This window comes from Vipera berus (assembly GCF_964194415.1).
Source record: "Vipera berus genome assembly, chromosome: 3".
NCBI lineage: Eukaryota > Metazoa > Chordata > Lepidosauria > Squamata > Viperidae > Vipera > Vipera berus.
Genome location: NC_138204.1, coordinates 81,330,773 through 81,357,115, shown reverse-complemented (window position 1 = coordinate 81,357,115; position 26,343 = coordinate 81,330,773). Strand labels below are relative to the sequence as shown.

Genomic DNA, 26,343 nt, shown 5'->3' with positions numbered 1-26,343 from the left:
TGCAAACGTGGCCAAAATACAGTGTCCTTATTCGGTGCATTGTTTATTGTGCCATGAAATCCCTAGTTTCAGAATGATTTCTCCAGCTATAACTTTGCTGGTACCTTCCTCAGAAAGTGACTAAATGCAGGCATATACATAGAATGAAGGCTACTGTTAAGCTTGTAAGCCGCCCTGAATCTTCGGAGAAGGGCGGGATATAAATGGAATTAAAATAAAATGGAATTAAATAAATAAAATGTACTCCAGAGTTACAATTGCTTTAGGTATGCTGCTTACATTCTGGGGGGTTGAAATACTCAACAGTTTCTTTCCTGGCAGCCATTACTTTGTCAATCTTCAGTTGATTAGGCCTGTTCAGGATTGGCTTCTTGTGTGTTATTAATCTCCTTTCTCAATAGTGTTTATGACTTAAGAAGGCCCTCAGTTACAATGATAACACAAAAGAAGATAGTGGCATTGTGAAACTAGGAGTTTCTTTCTGGTGTACCTGGAGAAATGTCACAGAGCTAGCCTGCACTTGGAATGGTTGGGCAGGATGTGTGTGAAGACTATCTGTGGCTGCTATTGTTTCCCTTACTTAAAAGGAAAAAATGAAATGTACAATTGTGAATTATAATGCTAAATGGTGAAAAATTAGACTGCATAGATGAATTACCGTGTCACCCAGAGGCAAGTTCACAAAAGACTTCCGAATTTGGACTATCTTGATGTTATTCCTTTCCTTTTGTATTCAGGGTGACTAACAATGATAACACTTGTAATCCAATCAACATTTGACCAAAATACTTGTATTAACAAGCAACGCTATTAAATCTGAGCAAAACAATCAAATGTGTGGAAGTGGGGGAATAAGTCAAGGATATCCTATAAACATTGTCCTGTAGTAACCCAATATCTATACCAACACTAACATGTTATGAAGACTTTTCTTTAAGACCACAGTGTTTTGCTGCACAAAAGTACAGTTATAGTCCTTTAAAAGATAAAAGTTCAATTGTAGCTAGGAAAAGAAAGGCAACAATTTTTCAACAATTTATTATTGTGAAGAGGCTTGTCATTATGAAAAGTTCTGTAGAAAACTGTTTTCCCTGTTTTCAGGTTCAGGTACTCAAAAGCAGAAAACTGTTATTAGTGAAAATTCCAATAGAAACAAAGTTATGTAGGAAACAATCTTGGCACATAAAGTAAAAAGCCCTTAAACAACTTAGTTCTCAAAACAGTATCTACCATGCAACAATACTGGCAAGAAATGCCCATTTCTAATGCTCGTTACTCTCATCCATTAAGACATTAACATGGAAGACACTTAAATCTGGTTTATATAAAGTTAAATTGCATATAAATATGATCTCACCATAACTGACAGTCTTTATACAAGCCAATCACTCAGTTTAACAGTTCTAAGTAAGTAATAGGCACTTTGCCATTTTGATTTCCTCGTTCACCCATCAACCAGTCTGAATCCATGCCAGAGACACTGTATACTGTTATCACCTAGAAACAATAAAGAAAACATTTATTTATATATGTAAACTGTAAGTCACCTTACTCCAACATAATTCTGACTGGCAAACAGAATAAAAGAATGTATTTTGGACAATATTAAAAGCAAGAGTTGCAGGTACTGTGACAGGGAAAACCTACTTCCTGGTTCATTCCAGATGACACTTTTTAATTGGGAAGGACAGCATTCCCACATTCCCAAATCATTTAGGGTGGGCAATGGAAGACAGATCTCAGATAATCAGGCTCCATGCTAGGAACAGCTTCATTAAGTGTCAAATAAATCCCAAATTGTACCTGGAAGACTGGTAACCTGTTCATGCAGCAGAGGAGTTACGTGGGCATAAATGACATACCCATAACTGCTTGTGTCGCTACATGTTGAACCAGCTGCAATTTCTGAGTGGTCTTCAAAGCTGCCCCATGTGGAGCACACTGCAATCCAAAGCATGAGTGATTATCTCAAGGGCCTCTCAATCCAGGCATGGGTGCCAAACAGCCCACTAGAGGAATCTGTACAAAAATCACCCTGACCACACCAGATCCTCATGTAGGAGCCATGAATCCAAAAGTCCCTCTAACTGCACATCAGTCCTAACTGCGAAAGTGTAACTTTCCTTGGCATTAGATAGATCATCTTCAGATCAGGGTAGTCCAAACACCACAGCTACTTAGTCTTGTCAAGATGAGGTTGAGCTGTTGCTCTTCATCCAGAACTGCCTAGTCTAAGATTTTGAGAGCATCTTCTACTTAACCTGTATGAGGGGACACCAAACTGATGGATAAACTCATCCAATTGTTACCATGTGCAATAGGAGGAACATCAAGTCCTGAGGAACCTCATGTATCAGGGTCTCTGATTTGCTAACATCAACTGGACCTGATCACAGAGAAAGAACCAACAGATGCTAAGCTTCCCACTCCTAATCATTACATTGCATCAAGAAGGATATTGTGGCTGATGGCATAGAAAGGTGCCAGGAAACCAAGGAGAACCACAATGATTGCACTACCCCATCCTGATTTTGCCAAATGTCATCAACAAGCACAACCAATGCCATCTCAATATCAAGTCCTGGTCTCGAATGTGACTGAAAGGACTCTAGATAATCCATATCTGCCACAGCCCTCTGAAGCTGTAGCCTAACCAACTTCTAAACAATCTTCCCCAGAATGGAAAATCTAAAGGCTGGATGAAAAATTATCCAGGATTGTTGGATCCAGCAAAGGCTTCTTGAGGACGGAATCTACGACCTTCAATGCAAATGGTACCGTTCCCTCTGAATGAAGCTGATATTATCACAAGGATATATCACGTCTCCCCCCTGGGCAGTGTTCACTATTCAGGTGGAGCATGGATCTAATAAACAAGTGTACAGGTTAAAAGACCTGAAGACCCTTTCTCTTTTCACAGGAGCTACTAGACAAACTCACTCCAGAAAAACAACACTGGTCCTTGTTTCTGTCACCTTGGTAAACCTATCCAGTTGGAGTCCACCTCTGAGTGAATCTAAACAACTTTACCTGCCAGATGCCAATTCCTCCCCACCACCCTTCAAGTAATTCAATGGCTCATCCTTCCCCAGCAAGGAACAAGTCACTTTAAAGAGAGCTGTTGGGTGGCTATCGGCAGACACGTCAAGGGCAGAAAAAATAACCACAATGTTTTGCCACCCTTATTGCCATGATGGAATCCCAGATATGGCTCTTAACTCATATTTGGTCAGATTCACTCTCTGTCCTCTTCCAACACTGTTCTCCCGAAGTTCCTCAGAAAAACAAGGAGCACTTCCAGATAAAGGCACAGTAAGAGGCCACATAGGAGCAATCCAACACAGGCCCATTCCAGGCAATAACCAAGCTGCAGTTAAACCACCCATCAGATCCTTGGAATAAAAATCCAAGGTCCATCTGAATCTTCACAGGATCCATCAGTCACCTGGGGCAGACCAATATAATCTTAATGTCAACGCTGCTAACATCGAATGTTCTTGCTTGACAAGAGATGAAGAAGCAGCTATTTCACATGTTAAACTTGTGTATTACTTTAAGAGCAAGGATTATTGCTGGGAGGAGGGAGGAGGAAGATTGTACCTCAAGGCTGTCTGAAATAAGAGAAGATAAGAACTTGGCGGGTTGTCTTAACAGAAGAGAAACTGATTCTTCAAATTAATTGGAGAATGTGATTCATGACAGAAATAGAAAGGTGGAGAATTGTGTTTAATATATTGTGCAAAAGGGGAGGGGATTCAGATTCCAGCTTCCTCTAGCAAGCTTTTGCCGATGTATAGGGCTAATAAAGGACTTTTAAGATAAACAATGCCTGAGTCACTTGAAAATCTCATCTGTCAATAAACTTGACACTTAACTCTACATACCTGCAAAGTGAGGGGGCAATCACCAATGAGCAAAAAGAGATCACACATAATCTGACCAAGGCAAAGGCCTTATGGTAACATCATTCCAACCCAGATCACACTGCAATTGCTCCAAGACAAAAGGTAGATGTATCATACTTTTATAAAATATTTGCTTTCATTTAAAAAAATAGTAAATATGTACCTCATCTGCAAGTAGTGATAATTCGCTGCTGTTTGCAGCATCATAATCATAAAGTACTCTGGCTTTTCTACGACCACTTGAGGACTTCAATTCACCAAAGCTTGAAGAAGCTGCTGCACTGCTTATTGAAGACAGTGAGGGTGTAACAGTAGCTGAGGACACATTACTAGAAGAACTACTTGGAGCACAGGTTGAAGATGACTGGTTATTGTTGGCAAGAACCATAGCTGGAAAGCTATAAAGGATGAACATAAAATTAATTATTTCAGATAAACATGAATGTTGTAACACACTTTCAAATAACAATTTTAATGTGGATTTTTATCTTCCAGTATAATTTTTCAAAAACAAGCAATTCTATTTTTGAACTATAAAACGCAATGTACAAAAGCTTTATAAACAAAATTGTACAAGTAACAAAACATTTGATTCAAATTGTCTTCAATGACTAGTCATACGAATTCCAAAAAACCTTTTCTTTGCTTCAGAGGAAATGTGTGCAATTAAATCCTAGCTATAATGATAAAATACTGATCTTTGATGTTACATGAACAGAAATTTTCCAGAAAGATATTCTCAAGGAATTGCACTATCATGAAATTTGATTAGTCACTAAGCAAATTTTTTAAAAAAACTTGCCAATTCTATTGATTTTACCTCTTTAGTTTAAACATGTAACTAAAGATTTGATTATTTTGCTACCTTCCAAGTTGTTTCTGAAGGTCCAACATATACTGATAACATTGTGCATAGTAAGTCAGCTGGGCTTCCACAAAATCATTTAAACAACGAAGATGATGTGCCTATGATACAATAAAACATAAATACTAATAATAAAATTACAGGGATGTTTCCATCATTTAAAAATACAGGGATGTTCATTTGGAGGATATGGGGGAATTAAGTTTTAAGGATTACCTTTATCAAATGTGAAATTGGTAAATTTTACAAATTTTACAAATAAAGACAATTAACCACTAATATAGGTAATCCTCATTAATGACAGTAATTGGGACTAGCAATTCCACTGTTAAGATGGACAGTCAGAATGTGTGATATCATGTGACCAGATTAACTTACGATGTCAGTGGCAGCATTTCCCACTGTCACTGTTAGGTGATCGCAAATGGCGATCACATGATGCTGGACACTGCAACTATTGTAATTGCGTGCCAGTCACTCAGCACCCAAATCATAATCATATGACCATGAGGACTTTGAAAACCAGCCATAATGTCCCACTAGTTCCACGCTGTTGTAACTTCAAATGGACCCTGAATGAGTGGTCACTGAACAAAGACTGTATCTGAACTTAAACTGCAGCTTTTCATTCTAAATGGGGCAAAGGGAGGAACTTGAATCTTCAGAAATTCTAGAGGATATTTTATTTACTATAGTCTTACTGTATCAGATGATCTAGGATGGTTGAAGGAGTGGCAGGGATATAATCAGCTTAAATTTAGTTATAATTAATAATCTTACATTTAGTTAAAATTACCGTATTTTCCGGCGTATAAGACGACTGGGCGTATAAGACGACCCCCTACATTTCCTGTTAAATTATAGGGTTTGGGCTATACTCGCCGTATAAGACTACCCCTCTTCCAACGCACACTAAATAAAAATTAAAAAACATCAGATTTGATTTTAATATGGTAATTTTAATTCAAATGCTTATGACATGCAGGTGCTTAGTAGGAAAACTGTCACTTATAAACATAAGGCTGTTTGTCATCAAACATGTAAACATAAAATAGTGCAAGTGGATTAAATAATAATAATAATAATAATAATAATAATAATAATAATAAGAAGAAGAAGAAGAAGAAGAAGAAGAAGAAGAAGTTGGAGGGGACCTTGGAGGTCATCTAGTCCAACCCCCTAAGGCAGGAAACCCTATAAACCCTGTAAAAAATCACAGACTGCAGCTTCTTCTCCAATTGGTCCCGCTTTCCCTGCGCAGACTAAATGGGAGATCCGCTCCAGGTTTTCCAGCCAGCCCTGTCCCTAAATTTTCAGCACCCGGTGTATAAGACGACCCCTGACTTTTGAGAAGATTTTCATGGGTTAAAAAGTAGTCTTATACGCCAGAAAATACAGTAATTGCTTTTTATTTTCTTACCCTTAACAATTAAGCAAAACAATCTTCTGTTTTATTCTGTACTTACATGTGTACTGTTGATCCCTTCCAGCAGAAGTCGAGTAATTTCTGCTTGCCGGTCAAACTCACTTTGGGCTATCCGCACTTCCTGTTCAGACTGAAAAACATATTACAACTTTTCAGAGTACTGATAACACAACATTACTTATGCTGTGGGCAAAATATAATCAAATGGTTCAATAAATGGTGGTCCTTCATTGGACTGAACAGCCAGCTCCTGAAATAACTAAGAACTGTATTTTTTGCTGGAAGAACACTTATTACAAGTCTAAAGGCTATATTGGCAAAATTGGTTTTTTAAAAACATTTTCAGCTAAACTATACAGTATTGAAAGTAATTCAGGTGCTGAGTTCTGAAAAACAGCTACAATATATTTCCATTCAATGTATTGCAATCCTAAATCACCCTGACAGAGGTATTCACGTTTAAATCAGTGCCGATGCATGTTTGTTTCAGAACACCTGTCCGAAGGTCTAGTTGGAAAAAAAGTGGCAACGAGGCTGTCTACATGTCCAATTCCCTCCCCATTTTAAAGTCTCAAAGCAATCAAATGAGTGCCTGAAGACTATATTATTCCAAACTTCCAGTGAGTAGTAGTATTGAATGCATTTCAAATACAGAATTGGAGACTGAAGCTCATAGATTAATCAAACAAGTTCTTATCCTGTGCAACAGATCAGAATTATCTTGTGTTATGGAGTTCATATATATGTTTGGAGGGGTTTTTTTTGGTAATTGTTTTATCATTTTGCCATGACCACACCACTGACTATTGAATTAAACAATAAGATTTATCTCTGGACATCAGCAATTCAGCATTATTTCTTAATCAAGATTTTCACTTCGGAGTACTTACTTTTGTCACTTCCTCTGCCCATATCTTGTAAGCATAAAGATGTAAAGAAACAATAAGAATTTATATTGCTATGTTTTCCTCACTGTCCATTTTTCTCCCGCTACGAATTAATGATCATTTCATGGATTTATTTTATAATGTAATGAACATAGCTTGATATTAGTTGAAGTTTAGTCTACTGAATATTGTTACAGTTGACAGTGCTACTACTAGTGCAGTTTCTTACAGGATGATTTTTCTCCTTATTTATAATATCCATATATTATTATGCTTTTACTGCCAGATAAAACCTTTATCCAACCATTTTCCCTCATGGTAAAAACAATTTGTAGGAAAGGAAAATGTGGAAACGGGAATCTTCAACATTCTGTCAGCAGCTTAAAACTTGAAACAATTTTTTAAAAATTGATGTTCAGTATTTGGATCCAAAGTTGCTTTTCCAGAAAGTAAAAAAAAAAGGTCCCTTTGGTCTCTGATTTAGTGGTGGCTTATTTTCTATCTTGCCAGATGTTTCTTGACTCCTCTATAATGTTCAATATTTAAGAGATGACATGGGACATAGAGTAGGACGGTTGTACATACACAGAGAGAAAATTCCTCATTCCACATGAGTAATATTCCCTTTATAGACTTCTGGATCCAATGAATTAAATGTGTCAAAAGAATAATCTGTTAAAAATACCCATTATCTTTAAAAGCAACAAAAAGAATACAATCTAAATAGCAGTTGACAGAATTATGACCAGATGGATGACATTTATTTTGAAAAATGGCTTACACAAGCCAAATCTATTCAAAAACCAGCTACTACAAACAATAATGGAAACATAAGTGATTTCTCTTGCTATCCAAGCCTGCCTTTGACATTTTAATAATTTAAATCCAATGGTTACCAAAAAGGACTCACTTATTTTGTTGTTTTTATGCATTAAAGATGATACAATATTCAAATTGCTAGCACTCACAATTAATTATATCTTTTAATAATTAGTACATTGCATTTTAAGTCATGTAATTCTGTTCTAAAAGATTAGTGTGCAATTATTTGTGCATCAAAAGCTTCTATGATAGTAATGAGATAAGTCAAAGTATTTTCACAAGGCCTTAAAAGATATCAGATTTGTGAATAAACAGCTTTTAAAGTCTATTTAAAATTTCAGTAGAGCAAAATTTCTTATGTAGAAACCATAACTTTATATAAGATTTGGATGAAAAGATAGAATTGAGAGAGGCTCAGAGTCCTAGTCTAAGAAAAACTCTATCTTCAAAGAGACAGGATTATGAATACCGTATATACTTGAGTATAAGCCGACTTGAGTATAAGCCGAGACCCCCAATTTCACCCCCAAAAACTGGGAAAAGTTGTTGACTCGAGTATAAGCCGATCCGCCGTTCTGCAAGCCTCCGCCGCCGGCGGAGGCTGGATCCGCCATTTTGCAAGCCTCTGCCGCCAGCAGAGGCTCGATCCGCCATTTTGCAAGCCTGAATACACAGGAATACCCTGTGTGGCCGCGGCTCTCAGGGAAGCCCTGGCTGTCCGCTTCCTCGCTCCATGCTGCCATTCGGGGCCCGCGCGTTCCCCGGGCAAATCGCGGCGCCCAGCAGGCGAGGAAACACGCCCGCTCCAGTCGCCCCCCCTTCCCTCAGGAGACGCGAAGCAAGTGACCGCCCGGAGCTTACCGAGGACTTGCGCGCGGCCGAGGCTTCGGTGCTTCCAGGATCGCGCGCACCTCTCCCAAGCCGTCGCCGTCCGGAGACCTGCCGAAGTTTGGGGAGGTTTGGGGAGGTACGCGCGCACCTCCCCAAACCTCCCCAAACGTCGGCAGGTCTCCGGACCTCCGCGCCCTGCCTGCCTGCTTCTTTCCGCTGCGGAAAGAAGCAGGCAGGCTGCTTCGTTCCGCAGCGGAAAGAAGCGGGCAGGCTGCTTCGTTCCGCAGCGGAAAGAAGCGGGCAGGCTGCTTCGTTCCGCAGCGGAAAGAAGCGGGCAGGCTGCTTCGTTCCGCAGCGGAAAGAAGCGGGCAGGCTGCTTCGTTCCGCAGCGGAAAGAAGCAGCCTGCCTGCTTCGTTCCGCAGCGGAAAGAAGCAGGCAGGCTGCTTCGTTCCGCAGCGGAAAGAAGCAGGCAGGCTGCTTCTTTCCGCAGCGGAAAGCAGCAGGCAGGCTGCTTCTTTCCGCTGCGGAAAGAAGCAGGCAGGCAGGGCGCGGAGGTCCGGAGACCTGCCGACGTTTGGGGAGGTTTGCGCGCGCACCTCCCCAAACCTCCCCAAACTTCGGCAGGTCTCCGGACGGCGGTGGCTTGGGAGAGGTGCGCGCGATCCCGGAAGCACCAAAGCCTCGGCCGCGCACAAGTCCTCGGTAAGTTTTTTTTGTTGACTGGAGTATAAGCCGAAGTGGAATTTTTCAGCCCAAAAAGTGGGCTGAAAAATTCGGCTTATACTCAAGTATATACGGTATATTTAGTGCTAGGAAAGGTAAGTGCTGATAGACTACAAATAATTATAATATTAAGTTAATCTCTTTATAGCCCTTGTTAACTTACTTACTGAAATTCATACATTTGTTTAAATGTTAACTAAGTGACTGTGCCATTCTATATCTTCCCCACCTAGTCACGTTAGGGGTACATAAAGATTCCTAAGAAACAAATGTAGAAAAGCACAAGAATGTTTAAACCAAAAAAAGGAGTTGGTGGTGTTGACAAGACAGACAGATCATTCAGAAATTAATGGAACTTCACTTTAATTTTGAAGAACAAAAGGATAAGAGAGTACTCCTATATTAAGGAACACAATACCAATATCTTGGAATGAAACTGTGTATATTCTGCCAGTGTCTACCATTTTCATTTCTTTCAACAAATATTCATCTCTCGTAATGAACATGCTACCTGCCATCTTTCTACAAGCACATCTTAATATCCCTTTATTTGGTTCCCACATTTATGAAATAACGAATTACTAAATAAAAAGTATGAGGTCTGCTGTGAGGAATGAATGTTTGTTGAAAGAAGTGAAAATGGCTATAGATACAAGGGTGCTTCCGCCCACTTTGCTAGACAACAGTAAAAGTTGGGAGATATCAGAAAAAACATAAAAAGTGAATGCAGGGGATTTGGAATATTGAAAAAGTATATGTGATAAAACAAGAAGAGACAATAAAAAAATGAATGGGTGAATATAAATGTAAATGCAAAGTACAAAAGATGTACGTTGAGGTCATTTAGTCATAGAAAACGCAACAGAAATTTATAAAAATAAAATGAATGGGGAAGAAGAAAATCAAGACATGTATAGGATCGAGTTAATGAATTCCTAAAAAAAAAGGTAAGAAGGTTAAAAAGCAAAGGGAATACATGGAGTAGTATAAAAGTGGTATAAGCCAGAATGCTTTTCCAGATATGGAAAAAATATAATGAATGGTGCTGGCTAAGGCCATCTCACAGGGTTGTTGTGGAGAAAACAGAAGGAGAAAGGAGTATTATGTCACTGCCTTGAGTTAATACTACTACTACGTCTTCCTTTTTATCTTGTACCTTTTAAAAGGTATTCTTATTCACTTTCTATGCTCTAAAATACTCCTGCTCACCCTAAAGGCTAATAGTACATTGGGGATTCATGCATGCACATATATTATTTCCTAAATATATACAGCACCTTGGAAGGACAAGAAACACAACAATAAAATTATTTAAATGATTAGTTTTTTCAATCAGCAGATTGCTCTTTGAGATACAGCTCCACCTCCCCAACAGTGAATGTGTTAGACCACATATCATATATATGCCATCATGGTTGCTGACGTGGTACTTCATCTAAATAAATAATACTGATCAGCAGGAAAGCAAGAGGAAACACCTTAAGAAATGTTATGAAGACAAGAGGCCAACAAACCTTCAGCCATTTTACATGCAGCAAGTTGAGCATGTAAGAGACATTTACCATAATATTATTTTCATCAGGTGGTGACAGGTTTAGTTGCTTAAAAGTATAAAGACAAAAGGATGTTATGTTGTGGAAAAAAGCTAGAAAATGCAATGTAGATCAATTAATTAGATTGCAGTATCAGTAGGCAGAACCAAAGATATAAGATACACATTGTCTGAGCAGTGACACTTCATGAATAATGTTTAATGCTTTTCAATATACAGAATTTAGTACTTCTAGATCAGTGTTTTTCAACCTTTTTTGGGCAAAGGCACACTTGTTTCATGAAAAAAATCACGAGGCACTCCACCATTAGAAAATGTTAAAAAATTTAACTCTGTGCCTATATTGACTATATATAAAGTAATTCTCTTGAATAGGAATCAAATAAACACAAAGAAAGTATTTTATAATTACTTTTCAATTTTTCCCACGGTACACCAGGCAACATCTCGCGGCACACTAGTGGTTGAAAAACACTGTTCTAGATCATTGTATCTATATTATATCATCTCTTAAGCCTTACCTACACATTTTAGATAGTACACGTAGTCCCCGTTTAGTAAACAGAACTCATTTGGATCTGGCAACTCAGTCATTACAGCTCTTTTTCTCATCGGAACATCTCAGAATTAAAGCCAATCTGATGTTTTCCTCCTGTTCTCAGATGTGGTACTTGCTCTGTTTTTTTCTTGAAACTATGTACCTGGAAGCAGCATTTTTATAGTCTTTCTCCCACCAATATGAATTTCTAGAGGTACTCCTTGTTTTCTAAGTAACATTACAAGAATCATTTAACTTCCCCAAGACTAGAGATTTCCTGTTACAGAGTCTCACCTTAGGCTGAACAAAGTTCTACTAATATTATGTTCGCAGCCACAAACCTATTAAACTTGTTATATGACTTTTTTTCTGAAAAATTAAGAACCTATGGTGACTGTTTTTAAAGGACTAGAACCAGATTTCCTATTCTGAAAATGAAGGTCTCCTAATATTCATAAAAAGTGTTTCATCCAGCTAAAGCATTTTGCTGGTGGAAGTATTTTGCTAGCTCCTCTCTTCTCTTGCAATATCCAACCCACCTTACAGGATTGTTGTTATGGGAAAAATAGGAAGAGGAAGATGCATTAGGCATTTTCACAGCCTTGAGTTACTTATAAAGTAATAAAGGCAGGTTAAAAATCTAATATATAAATACTTTATGCACTCCAAAAACCTGCATAGACTTTTTCCAAGATATACATGACTATAAAAGAAGGTAAGGACAAATGAGTTAGTTTTCTATCCCTTCTGCTATTAGCAGCAATGTCTGGATTGTGAAGAACTAAAACAAAATACTAATTAAATACAAAACTATGTATTGTGAAGTTCTTACGAAGCAGATCTTACTTACTAAAGCACGAGCCTCTGCTACTTTTGCCTTTTTCAGTCTAGTTTTGGCAGCATCCAAATCTAGCCTTTTATTCTGTAATAGTTTGCGTTCTCTCTGTTAAACAAGACAAAACATTATTATTTGTGACAAAAATATGAAAAAGATTCAGTTTTATTTCACAAAAATGAAATAGCATAACTACTTCAATTTCTTGCTCCTTGTATCACCGAAGGCTGCATATCAGGAATTGTGCTACGTTTCTTGATAATGCTACCAAATGCTTAACTACTACAATAAAAGTTATTTCTTTGAGCTTTCAGAATTACTTCAAGTTTCATTAAGAAGTTATATTAATAACTTACAGTAATTGTTTTATAGTCTCCTTCAATAAAATTTCTAAGAGGTGTAAGGAAGTTTATTGCAGCAGTCTGTATTAGTTCTCTGTCTGCTGCCCCAATTCTTTTCTGCGTTTCTCCACATTTAATAAGAGCATTTCCTGCAATGAAAAATTGATTGCATGATTCAAATAGCAGTATAGACATAATTGAGACCATTTGTTCAAAGCCTTCCTTAGTTGTGTATTATTACATATTTAAATATTACAACCATTTTTATAATATGTTCAAAGTATTATTTTCACTACCCAGCACACATAGCTTCAAAATGTAAAGTTACAGAGCACTTTCAGAACAATGAAGATAAATCATTCATCATAGAATTAGTATCTAATTAATTCATTTTAGACATTCTGTCATATCAACTAATAATTGCAACTTGCCATATGCTGTTCCTGGGCCAAATTCATTTCCAGCATCAATCATATGCTGGCCCTGTAGTTCTGGATTATTTAGACGACTTGGTGCTTTGCGATCCAGTTTCTCATAAACAAACTCTTCTATTCTAGCATCTGGCAAAAAACAAAACATATCACGTGTACATTATAGACAATTCTTGGATGGAATGGAATGTGAGAATGACCTTGGAAGTGGGGGGGGGGTGGTGAGGTGGTGGGAAATATGTTGCCTGGGGAATGATCAGAAGCCCAGAACTGAGTAACAGACGGAAAAAGAAACTTAGAGAAAATTCATATTAATTTATTAGGGGTAAAAGAAAGGTAGCAGGAGACTTGTACTTTCAGACTTGCCAATTCTGTAAATGTAGCCTTACATTAAAATAGAATTAATTCATCTTGTCGTAATTTTCTGTCTGGTCTACTTGGGAGGCCGACACTGGGTTACATCCAATCATTCAGCAAACATTCACAGCTACCACAGCACTGAACAAATGAGATTTATGACCAATTCTTGGAAAAACAGCCAATGCAGTCCCAATAGTCATGCAATCTGGGTATCGGGGTACCTGGCTTGCAATTTGGACTCATGCTCCATGATTGTAATTTCTGATGTTCCCTGCCAGCTTCCTACAAACAAAGTGAATGGGGAAGCTGACAGGAAATTGGTCGTCACTCCTGTTATTTTTTTCATCCACCCTCACTCTGTAGTGTAGAGGTCCCCAACCTTTTGAGTACCAGGAGAGAAGTTTTTCCACGGACCAGAGAGGCGTGGTTTTGTGTGCTGCCTGCATCCTGCGGATGGGGGTTTCCTTGTATGTGCGGCCTGGCTACTGGCATGCCGCATCCCAGTACTGGTCCATGGACCGGGGGTTGGGGACCCCTGCTGTAGTGCAGCACCCTCACTAGCCACACACTCACTGGGTAGCACCTGCCTCTCCCCCATGGCAACCATGCTCTCCCCTGCATTGCCTGCCTAGGACTCCTACCTCTTCCTATTTCATGATCTACACCAGGAGTCCCCAACCACCCAGTCCATAGACCAATACCAGGCCACGGCATACCAGCAACTGGTCCACACAAACAAGCAAAGTCCCATCCGCAGGATACAGGCAGCACACAAAACCACGCACCCTCCGGTCCACTGAAAAACCTCTCTCCACGGAACCAGTCTCTGATGCCCAAAAGGTTTGCGACCTCTGACCTACACAATATGGGGTTACAATAGCAACTGGGACTTCTGAGATTGCCATTGTTAAGCAATGTGGTCACATGACATAATTTATGACCATATAACTTGACAATGGAAATCTTGGTCCCAACTGCCATTGTAACTTGGGGGGGACTAGCTATACAACCAAACTTGTATATTTTGTAATATTAATAAAGGTAATGGTAAAGTTTTCCCCTGTCCAGTTTATGTCCAACTGTAGGAGGCGGTGCTCATCTCTGAAGGAGCTAGAGTTGTCCGAAGACTTTTTCCAGCGTCATGTGGCCAGCATGACTATACGCTGAGGCCCACAGAACACAGTTACCGCCCCACAGAAGTGGTAGCTACTTATCTGCTCACATTTGCATGCTTTCGAACTGCTAGGTGGGCAGGAGCTGGGGCAAAGATGGTGTTGTGATTCAGGGTCAGCCTGTGGGTTCGGCAGTTGGGTCGGACGACTCAGAGGAGGAGGGGGGTGTTGAAGACCTTGCTGAGGGGGTTGAAGATCTTGCTGATGATAGCCCTCAGGCAGGCCCCTCCCACTTGGTCACCATGGAGACCCAGCTGTGTGAGCCTGACAGTGTGGATGAAGATGACCCACAGCTGGCCCTGTTCAAGGACGCCCGACGCAGGAGGCAGTCAAGTAGGAGTAAACAGAGGAAGGCTGTGGGGCTTCTCGGAAGGAGGCAGAGAGAGGCCACGCCCTGAACTCTTTATAAAGGGAATGTGTGGGGAGGGCTGGTTTGCTGAAAGCAACTGCTCAGATAGTGTTTCAAAGCTCCTGTATCTTGGTTCGTGTCTTGTTTGTTTTTTGTAGTAATAAATTTGGCAGACGTATTTCCAGCCTCTTGCCGTTTGTAAAGGGGTTGCCTTTTCTGCAGGGCCGGTAGCAGGCTGGTACAGAACAGTTGGGAGCTTACCCCATCATGCAGGGCTCGGTCTCAAACCCCGGCTGTCAGCTTTTCAGCTGACAAGCTCAATGTCTTTAACCACCGGGCAGTTGTGCCCCTGTAAAAAATAACAATATCAAATAAATTATTGCTGAAGGGCAATACAATGTGACGATTAGAGTGTCACATTAGGAAAGGGGAGGAAGAAAGACCAGGTTAAAGTTCTCCCTCAGTGATATAATTTCATTGGCTTACTTTGGGCTGGTCACATTCTCTCAGCCCATCCTGTCTGAAAGGGTTGATGCTGTGAGGAATAAATGGAGGAAAAAGTGCTAAATGCTGCCTTGAGCTACTCAATGAAAGCTGGGGTGTAAGCTTTTTAAAAAAAATGTGTATATGAAGTCTCACTCCAAGCATATGAAAAGCTTTTGAGAAATCAATTTTCAGAACTGGAGAACTGAATTAAGTTTAGTTATATTAAAGTAGCATAAAGCTTTGAATAATCAGTTGGTTATTTGTGCTTCAACAAATCTTGAATTTCTGACATTCAGAGAGTTATACTATCAATTTTATTCCATCCTAGTCACTTAAGATATTACAAGTTTGGTTTTTATTTTGAATCAACTTGTTTTGCAAAATTGTAAGCTTAAGGTTATAATTAACTTTTTAAGTTCTAGAATTATTGCATAGTTTGTACATAATAGAGACGCGGTGGCTCAGTGGGTTAGGACGCTGAGCTTGTCGATCAGAAGGTCGGCAGTTTGGCAGGTCGAATCCCGAGTGCCGCGTAACAGAGTGAGCACCTGTTGCTCGTCCCAGCTTCTGCCAACCTAGCAGTTCGAAAGCACATTAAAAATGCAAGTAGAAAAATAGGGACCACTACGGTGGGAAGGTAACAGCGTTCCGTGCACCTTTGGCATCTAGTCATGCCGGCCACATGACCATGGAGACGTCCTTGGACAAGCGCTGGCTCTTCGGCTTTGAAACGGAGATGAGCACCGGCCCCTAGAGTCGGAAACAACTAGCATGCATGTGCGGAGGAACCTTTACCTTTACCTTTTTACCTTGTACATAATAAAACAACTGAAAGATGGCATGTGGATTCATGAAGAGTTAAATGCTAGTTTCTCTGAAGTTAGTAATTCAGGTTACATTATATATGCATGTAGAACTTATCAAAATGCAAATCAGTTAATGGCAAAAGACAAATAAAGTTTTGCTCTTACTTGGATTTGGTTGCAACAACACTTCTGTCTGTTTCATAATCTTTTCTGTCCATTGTTTTGTACAATCTGCCTTACACAAAAGATTTTCTAGGTGAGCATCCAATTCTGTCTTCTCTGCTTGCCCAAGTTTCTCTTCTGTAAACTACAATGATTAAAGAAAAGCATATATATTGGTACACATGTATTTATTTTACTTTATTTATTAAATTTATTCACCGCCGATTTTTCTGTCATGCGATTCTGGGCGGCTTACAACAATATTATAAAAGATTGAAAGAGCAAGATAACAAATACAATAAAATCAACAAAGCAATAGCTAAGCTAATGGAGGAGAGGCATACAATAGAGTGGAGGTGGAATTTTCTAATTTGGTAACCACCTCTAGAATAACAGATCCTCCATCCAGGCCCCAGCCCAATCGGAGAACCAGGTTTTAAGGCTTTTATGGGAGATCAAAAGGATGGGTGCAGATCTTACAGAGGAGATATGATGCTCCAGAGGGAGGGCCCAGCAGAGGAGGCTCTTCTAAACCTCTGCAAGTGGGACGAGCCAATCCCATTGACTGAGATGGTGCCTCAGGTAGCCTGGAGATATATTACTTGATCCCAGAAGCTGTTTGCCTCAGCCTCAGCATTATCGAACATCCCTTCCTTTCCCACCAATAGGTGGTAGGCATTCTCATGTACAGTAGTCTGACACAGGGTTTTTCAAGTTCTGTGTTAATTTTTTTAAAAAAAAAAACAACTTTCCTCCTCACAGCCTCAGAACTTGAGGGGAAGGGGCAACAATGTAAGAAGAAATAACGACTGGCTACTAAGGGTTTGCATCCTTGATGGGAAGCCTTCCTTCGGCAACATGTTTAAGCAAGCAATGCCTGTGCAATTCCTGAAATTCGTTATCCTTTGCAAATCTGTCTCAAACTATCTTTGTCAGCCTGACAGATGGTCTGTAGAAAAGGTCAGGCAGGGTGTAGCTGGAATAGTTTCCCTAAAATCTCTTAACAGCTTTCAGTACCATTAACCACATGGTATCCTTCCAGTTTAGTTTGTAAGTACGAGGCAGAACATCGGTGACTCCATTTCTAAGGGCTGATTTCAGAAAAGTGACCCTCCTAGATTATCACTTGACACCCTATTATGTGCTTATGCTAAAAGAACATATATCATTTTAATTCTTTCATCATCTACATAAGAATGTCAGGTACTTTTGGAATGTTGTACCCAGAGTTGCTTGACAGTGAGATAGGTGGTAAATAAATTTAATAAATAAATAAAATTTTACAGTAATTGTAAAATACATGTTGTCTCTGGAATTATATGGCTAAATAAATTAATTAAAAGCAATTTATCTTTTTTGTGTTCTGTAAATTGAACGTTTATCCTGGAATGACTTTGGTGGTTTATGTGGATATTGTTCAGATTATTCAGGTTAGAACTACACTCTCTCTAAAGAGTGTACTGTAGTTCTTAAGAGAGCTACTTTAGAGAACTAGGTTCACATTTAGGAAATGCTCAAGCATGTTGATCCAGCTTCTTTACTAAAATGGAATAGCATACATATTTAATCCTATTTTAATTTTAACGTTATCTTAATTTTTGTACTGTTTTATCTGTTTTTATTTTGCCCTGTAAACCGCCCTGAGTCCTTCGGGAATAGGGCGGTATAGAAATCTAATAAATAATAATAATAATAATAATAATAATAATAATAATAATAATAATAATAACAACAACAACAACAACAACAACAACAATAACAATATCCCTATGATCTCTCTTTCACAATAGGAGCTTGATCACTATTCATTTTCTGAACAGGTTGGTGTAGTAATTAAGGTGAGTTCTAGCCCATGTTTAAGCATGAACACTGGCTGTTGACTTTGGTCCAATTACACTCTCTCTCTCACTCCAATCTACCTCACAAGGTTATTGTTGTAGAAAAAAGAGGAAGAAGAAGTATTATGTATGTTCGCTGTCTTGAATTACTTATAAAGTAATCAAAGTGGGATAAAAATAATCTAAAAAATAAAATATTCCTGAAGATTGGCTCTACGTGACATTCCAATCAATACCAAATAATAAACAAAAATGGATGTTTTAAATTATGATTAATCTCTCAACTTGCTTTATTGCTTTGTGAAATCACATGAATGCTTAAGAAGTGCTGTATGCTACAGTTATGGTAAATATTTGAAGTTATGCAATGTGTAAATAAAACACTGCATGAGAACGTTGGGTAGAATCTCCAGTATGCAAGTTTTATTAATGAATATTACTTGACAAGAGATATGAATTTGTGCAGACAATCTCAAAAGACAATGTGATATACATTTTATGGACCAGTAATACAATTACCTTTTGCATATAATCAGGAAAGAAAGTAGAGAAGTAGGTAGGCAAATATCTAATTCATGAAAACAATACAATAACAAATAAATTGACAACAGCCTTACTATTACTAAGATGACCTACTAAAATGAAAATTATTGGAGCCTACAGAAATAGTTTAACACAGATCAAAAATATATTTATTTGTAGCCAAGAAAATGCAAAATGAAAGAGTTATTTTTTCCCATTAATTATAAAAGTGAATAAGTCAGCATCATAAGGCAAGCATCATAGGATCTCTTAATTAGAAGATAGCTTTGTTTGTTCTCATTCCAGTGCCAATGAACAAACTACAAATGAAGAAATGTAGTTCTTAAAACAGAGGGTAGATGGAAGTACTGCAGCCTATTAAGTAATTTAAGAAACACTGGCATTTATGAAAAATATTAACTTTTATTTATACTAATCTTTAGCAATTAGCTTGAAGAATGGGAACAGGACATCTGTAATCTGGCTCCTTTCCATTTCTGATTGGCAAAAGGCTCCAAACCATGTCTCAGTGATGTGTTGGTACAATGCTCAGTGCATCCTTGAGAGAGTAGACAATGTCCCCTGTTTAGGAGGAGATGGTGGTATACCTCTTTCTCAAGAAACCATAGTTCAGACTGGAAATTCAGGACAACTATTGATTGGTCTCCAACCAACCCTTTCTAAAGAAAATTGTTGAGAAGACTTTGTGGCAACACTTGCAAAAAGCCCTGGGGAAACAGATTCTTTTGAGACTAATTGTATCTTAGTATGCCACCAATATTACAAGACAATCTGTTACCCATCGGGTCTTCATTTCAGAGGTATTTCCTTACTTAATCAGAAAAACAGAATGACCACAAGCAGGGCAGAAAAACAATGGCAGTGACTTCTGACTTCCTCATTGATTTTCCTTGTAGAAAACTGACAGGGAATATTGAAAATGATGATCACATGTTCATGGCTGAGTGTAGCAGCAGCCACAACTTTGCAAAATTTCAAAATTTTAACCCTACAGGAGTCACGGGTGCTACATTTGGTACACATTCTGTAGGTTAGCCCATTTGAGGTATGTTGATTCAAAAATCTGTGCCCTATGCTGCACTGTTTCACCCAATGGAAGATTACAATCAAACACAATATTTTTAGTAGTATATAGATGCTTGTGGATGATCTCTAGTGAGATTGGGATATGCAGTGCAATCCACTTGGTATTGCTTTATCTCTGAGCAGCTTTCAATGCTACATATATCTATAAATAAAAATTTAATAAACTTGCGAGATTTCGTAAAGGGCGATTAGTGTTGATGGCCTGAATGGAGAAAGCAAGAGACCAACTGAACACATATATCTATAAATAAAAATTTAATAAACTTGCGAGATTTCATAAAGGGCAATTAGTGTTGATGGCCTGAATGGAGAAAGCAAGAGACCAACTGAACAAACATCTGTTGTACATATAGCCTGTCTTCCTCCCTCTCTCTTCTGAGTTCATTGCAATTTAAACAATTGTAAATAAAAATACAGTATATATTATGAAAGGGACGCGGTGGCTCAGTGGGTTAGGACGCTGAGCTTGTCGATCAGAAGGTCGGCAGTTTGGCGGGTCGAATCCCGAGTGCCGCGTAGCAGAGTGAGCGCCTGTTACTCGTCCCAGCTTCTGCCAACCTAGCAGTTCGAAAGCACGTAAAAATGCAAGTAGAAAAATAGGGACCACTACGGTGGGAAGGTAACAGCGTTCCGTGCGCCTTTGGCGTCTAGTCATGCCGGCCACATGACCACGGAGACGTCCTCGGACAAGCGCTGGCTCTTCGGCTTTGAAACGGAGATGAGCACCGGCCCCTAGAGTCGGAAACGACTAGCACGCATGTGCGGGGGAACCTTTACCTTTACCTTTACCTTTTTATATATTATGAAAACAAACATGTAAAACCACTGCGCAGGGTGGTTAGTAGCAATGGTCACATGGGAAGGGGAAAGAAGAGGCCAAAGGAGTAGACTTCTAATATAAAATTCTGTTCCATATATCATTTTAAAGACTATAAACAGATCACAAGGCCATCAACAAGAGAACTTTTAGGGATATCCCTCACATAAAGACATCTATATGTCAAGCAGCAATCTGTCTCTTTCCCCTACGGCAGACATGTCAAACACAAGGCCCGAGGGCCGGATCCGGCCCGCAAAGTGGTTTCATGCGGCCCGCAAAGCCATCCTGGAAACAGTGAGGGAACGGCCCCCACTGCCTTGGCCCTGGCCCAGAGACCCTCCTTCTGCCAGAGACCCTCAGATCTGTCCCACTCCTGCCCAGGCCCCCATAGGCACCCTTGATGCGAACGATGTAGAGCTGGCCACGCCCACCCAGTAGGCCATATGCACTCTAGCCACGCCCACCCAGTAGGCCGCGCCCACCCTGGCCATACCCACCCGGCCCCTTGAGGGCAACCGCAATGCTGATGCAGCCCTCAATGAAATTGAGTTTGACACCTCTGCCCTATGGTGTTCCTTACTTGTGAAAAATTCAACCAAAATATTTGGTATTTTGGAAATGATTTGACTTAGTCTTAAATGTTCTTTTAGCGTATTTACTTTACAATATACACAGCCTATTCCTAAGGAATTCTGGACAAGGTACAAAGTCAAAGCAAACAAAATCAAAAAACAATATACAATAAGTTAAAATAATATTAAACATTAAACAATAGATTCTTTGGATATCCACAAAACAAATCCAACCAAACTCAGGGCTCAACATATGCTGGAATAAAATTGACCTGGGTACGAAATGCCAACAACATTGGGGTCATACACACCTCCCAGGGAGAGGTATGTCACAAAATGGGGTCCACCACTATGACATCAGTATACTTTTCATTAGGTTATTCTATCCCTATATATAACTATTAATATTCATATTATATAATGAATTAAGATTTGCATAAATAATTATAAATATTATCAATAAACAAACAGTACTTAGCCAATGAAAGCTCATCTCAAAACATAAAGCAGGTCAATTCTGTTTAGTACCTGGATAGAGAGCCTCTAAAAAACTTTGGAACTATAAGCTAGACTGGAAAATCAATCTTGGCACAAGGCAAACCATTCTCTTATTGGTGCTCAGAAAACTATGCAGACATGGTGTTACCAACAACTTAAAGAAAACTTTACTACTACTTTTGTTTCTCCTCATTAGTTTATAATTAAGAGACAAGATCAGAAACCTACCATAAAAGCCAAATGGAAGGTTTAAAATTAATATATAACAACACTTTAGGAGTAGGGCAGAAGAGAAAATGAATATGGTTCTAGTGGTATATTGGCAATTATGCAACTAGCAGAATTTTACCAAGAAATGAAATGCCATCCTGTTATTAACTGGAAAAATCTTAAAGATATCCCCTAACTTTGTGCTATGGCAACAATTGCACAACACAGGAAGTCTTATGTAAGTGTAGTTAGGAACAAAATATCCTCTAAAGCCACAAATTCATCCAATCTACCAATAAGGCAAATATAAAAAAGTGAACGTTAAGCAAAAGGGCACAATTCCTCTCACTACCATGCTGTGTATATTAACAGGGATAGCCTTACATTTTCTGTAGAATGAGAAGAAATCAACAAAATTGATAATATATCAAGCGCCCTAAGACTTTGTAGACAGGCATTTTCTTTTTGCAAAGTTAAACGTAATCTCAATGTGCAGAGTCAGTTGTATGAAGTCACTCTTGCGCTTAAGCTAATAATAGCTGAGAGCACATCCTTTATTTTTGTTTTTGAAGGGAGACACATGGAGAGCAAGAAAGAGGCCTCACTTTGTTTTCTGATATATTATTTTACTTGGACCTTACTCTTCCAAAATGACAGCATAAATGCCGAACTCTAGCGTCTAGAAGGGTCACTACAGTCACCTACAGTTATCCTAATGGCTTGTAATTATTTGTCTACACAGATATTTAAGTGAAACAATAATGGCACAAGAACCTGGCTGGATCAAACAACTACAGGGCCATCTAGTCCAGCATTTTGTGTCACAAAGTAGCCAGCGGGGATGCACTTTGAAACCTTCATGGCTAGCTAAAGAATGGCAACATTTTAATTCCCCAAATCTGGTAGTGTACTGAAGACATCAAGCTTTCGATTTTTACAAGGTTAGCAAGCGGCGAGCAATGTAAGTCATGACCACCAGCAAAACCACCCGCCCTCCCAAATCTTCCATCAATCTGTCCCAAGCCCTTTTTTCAAAAAACCCTCCGCACTGGCTGCTTGCTGTTTTATGATGATGACTGGCTCGAGGATTTCAAAGCGTAGTTGTTTGTGGTGGTGTGGGGTTTAAAAAAAACCCAAAAAGATGGATAGATTATATTCAGAATAAATATGGGACTAAAAAGTTCCACTTAGCTTATGAGTAGATTTTAGAGGGATCTTGTTATTAATTTTAGTATTAGTATTGATTATATTTTTGTTTTTAAGTTATTCTTATTATGTTTTGAATAATTTGAATGTATCTATGTTAAAGGGGAGTTTAAAGCACATTATGAATTTGGTTAATTTTATAATGGATAATTTTAGTTAGAATAGGATTATTATTATCTATAACCCTGTATTCAGCTCTGGGAAGTGGGGGGGGGGGCGGAAGGGGGGTGGTTTGGGGTGGGGGGGGTTTGGGGATATGCATTGTAAAAAAAAATTTGTAAAACTCTTTAATAATAAAGAAAGGAAGATTTTTCGTTCCGTCAGTCCTGAAAGTCCCAGCATTTCATTTAAACTCTTCACGTTGTCCAAGGCCATTCGGGGTTTTGCATCTTCATTCTTCCCCCCCCCCAACACACACACACACACACACACACACACACACACACACAACCTTCCTCCCTTTCGCGGGAAACGCCCCCGGGAGACGAGGGAGAAAGGCTGATAAAAGGAAGCGAAATAAAAGAAAAAACCCAACGAGGGAAGGGAAAGGCTGTGGGGGGGAGAGAAAGAGGGAGAGGGAGGGAGGGAGACCTTGCGTAAGCGCTGGAGCTGAGGAACAGCTGCATTTAAAGCCAGCTGCGCAACCCCACCGACCCGGGGGATTGGGGAGGAGAGCCGTAGGGCAAGGGGCACAAAAACAGCAGCCCCCCCTTCTCTCTCTCTCTCTCTCTTTCTCTACGTCTCTTGCCTTCTTCGCCTATGCCAGGGGTAGGCAACCTCGGCTCTTTTATGACTCGTGGACTTCAACTCCCAGAATTCCTGAGCCAGCACAGCTGGCTCAGGAATTCTGGGAGTTGAAGTCCACGAGTCATAAAAGAGCCGAGGTTGCCTACCCCTGGCCTATGCAGACAGCCCGGTCCTGGGCAGAACTGGGCGAGGAGGAGGAGAGGAGAGGAGAGGAGAGGAGAGGAGAAGAGAGGAGACAAGGCGAGGCCTAGTTTGGCTCCTGATCAACCGGTTGTTGCCCCAATGCCAGAGAGACCGGCTTCCGTGCCAGCTGGGGAAGAGGAGGGGTGGGGAGGGGTGGGGTGGGGGGGTCTGGCGCGCGCAGCAACGGCCTGCGCCAACGCCCGAGCTTCTCTCTCGGGAGGAGACGAGACGAGAAGTCCCTCTTTGGAAGGAGGGGAAGAAAAACAAAACAAAACGAGGCTTGGCTTCCTCAGCGCTGGTTCTGCCTTCTCCGCGCCTTTACCTGTACGGCTCGGCTGAGGAAGGTGCCAGCGTCGGCCGCCAGCTTCTTCACGTTGAAATCCATGATATTCATCTTTCAGCGGGAGCCGACCAATTCAGGGGAGGGGGGTGTCGTTGGCGGCGGCGGCGGCGGCTTGCCGCCCACCACACTTCCTCCCTTTGGAAGCGCCGGCGAAGGCGGCGGCGGCGGCAGTAAAAGGGTGGTGCCAGCCGCAACAGGGCCTTGGCCAGGAGTTACGAAACCAGCAGCCAATTGGATGCATCGGGACCGTGGGCGGAGCCAAAGAGCTAGAAGGAGACGGCACCGCTGCTTAAACTACGCTCCGCCCCCAACCCGGATGACGAGCTTCCTAAATCGAGGATCTTAACGGGAACGTCCTTCCGAGGCTGGGCGTGATCCTTTTTCTCGGCGGCTGCGGTTGTAGATTACAGCGGCCGGTCACGTACTAATCTCTTGAGAGGTGGTGCCTCTGGAGGAGCTACGTGGATCTTTTTTTTTCCCCTTGTCTCGGGAATTGCTGCTTGATTTGCGAGAGTTTTGTCTTCCAGCACCGATCACGCTATTTCAGAACACAACAGAGTCGCTATCCTCAAAACGGCAGCCAAGATCAGAAGGAGCATCTACTCCAAAAATAAGCGTCATTGATTTATGTGACTGCCTGTGAGTACTTGCTACTTGCCTTTTTCTCACCACTGAAATACAATTTTGCCTGTTTTTATGTTTTCAGACAGTGTGGCACGCATCGTAAATTCGCCCCTCCTGGTCAACATCTATATGAAGCCGCTGGGTGAGATCATCCGTGGTTTTGGGGTGAGGTATCATCAATATGCCAATGATACCCAGCTCTTTATCTCCACCCCGAACCAAGCCAGTGATGCCCTCGATGTGATGTCCTGTTGCCTGGAAGCAGTACGGATTTGGATGGGGAAGAACAGGCTCCAGCTCAACCCGGTCAAGACTGAATGGTTCTACGTACCGGCATCTCGACTTGTCCAAGAGGTTCCATCTTTGGTTATGGGAGGAGAGGTGTTGCCTCCCGTTGACGCAATTTAGGCATCCTCCTGGACTCACGACTCAGTTTTGAAGATCATATTGGAGTCGTGGCCAGGGGTGCATTTGCCCAGGTTTGCCTGGTGCGCCAGTTGCGCCCCTATCTGGACCGAGATGCCCTACGTACGGTCACTCATGCACTCGTTACCTCCCATATAGATTACTGCAATGCTCTCTACATGGGGCTGCCCTTGAAGACCACCCGGAGGCTTCAGCTGGTGCAGAATGCGGCCGCGCGGGTAGTGATGGGAGCATCCTGATACTCCCATATTACACCCCTCCTGCGTGAGCTGCATTGGCTACCAGTTGTCTTCCGGGCGAGATTTAAGGTGCTGGTACTTACCTTTAAAGCCCTACATGGCTTAGGCCCGGGATATTTGCAGGACCGTCTGCTACCGGGGACGACTTCCCATCGCCCAGTGCACTCACACAGAGAGGGCCTCCTCAGGTTGCCGTCGGCCAGACAATGTCGGCTGGCGACCCCCAGGGGGAGGGCCTTCTCTGTGGGAGCACCAGCCCTTTGGAACCAACTCCCCCTTGAGCTTTGGATAGCCCCGGACCTCCGGTCCTTTCGCCGTGACCTCAAAACTTTTTTCTTCCATCAGGCTGACCTGGATTGATGATGGGTTTTTAAATATGTTTTAATTTTAACTGTGTAGTTAATTTATTTTGGGGCTGTTATTTAATTCTTTTTTAATTTTTGTATTGTTGTTTTTTATTGTTGTTAGCCGCCCTGAGTCCTTCGGGAGATAGGGCGGCATATAAGTCCCAAAAAT

General features: G+C 40.6%; 1 protein-coding gene across 4 annotated transcripts; it reads right to left on the bottom strand.

Moving 5' to 3' along the window:
• Positions 1-1,022: 1,022 nt before the first annotated feature.
• On the bottom strand, positions 1,023-24,780 carry SH3GLB1 (SH3 domain containing GRB2 like, endophilin B1). 4 transcript variants are annotated; one of them, XM_081322652.1, is made up of 11 exons: positions 24,518-24,780; positions 16,496-16,637; positions 13,158-13,286; positions 12,742-12,875; positions 12,401-12,493; positions 10,975-11,061; positions 7,087-7,110; positions 6,237-6,326; positions 4,771-4,871; positions 4,069-4,303; positions 1,023-1,497 (listed from the first exon to the last, which is right to left on the bottom strand). In XM_081322652.1, exons 1-11 carry the CDS (start codon positions 24,587-24,589, stop codon positions 1,390-1,392), a joined length of 1,215 nt encoding a protein of 404 aa, XP_081178778.1. In that variant the 5' UTR covers positions 24,590-24,780; the 3' UTR covers positions 1,023-1,389. The 4 variants fall into 4 exon arrangements, with proteins under 4 accessions (XP_081178778.1, XP_081178779.1, XP_081178780.1 ...); XM_081322653.1 differs by lacking the exon at positions 7,087-7,110 and having other exon boundaries at positions 24,518-24,779; XM_081322654.1 differs by lacking the exon at positions 10,975-11,061 and having other exon boundaries at positions 24,518-24,775.
• Between the last annotated feature and the right edge of the window lie 1,563 nt (positions 24,781-26,343).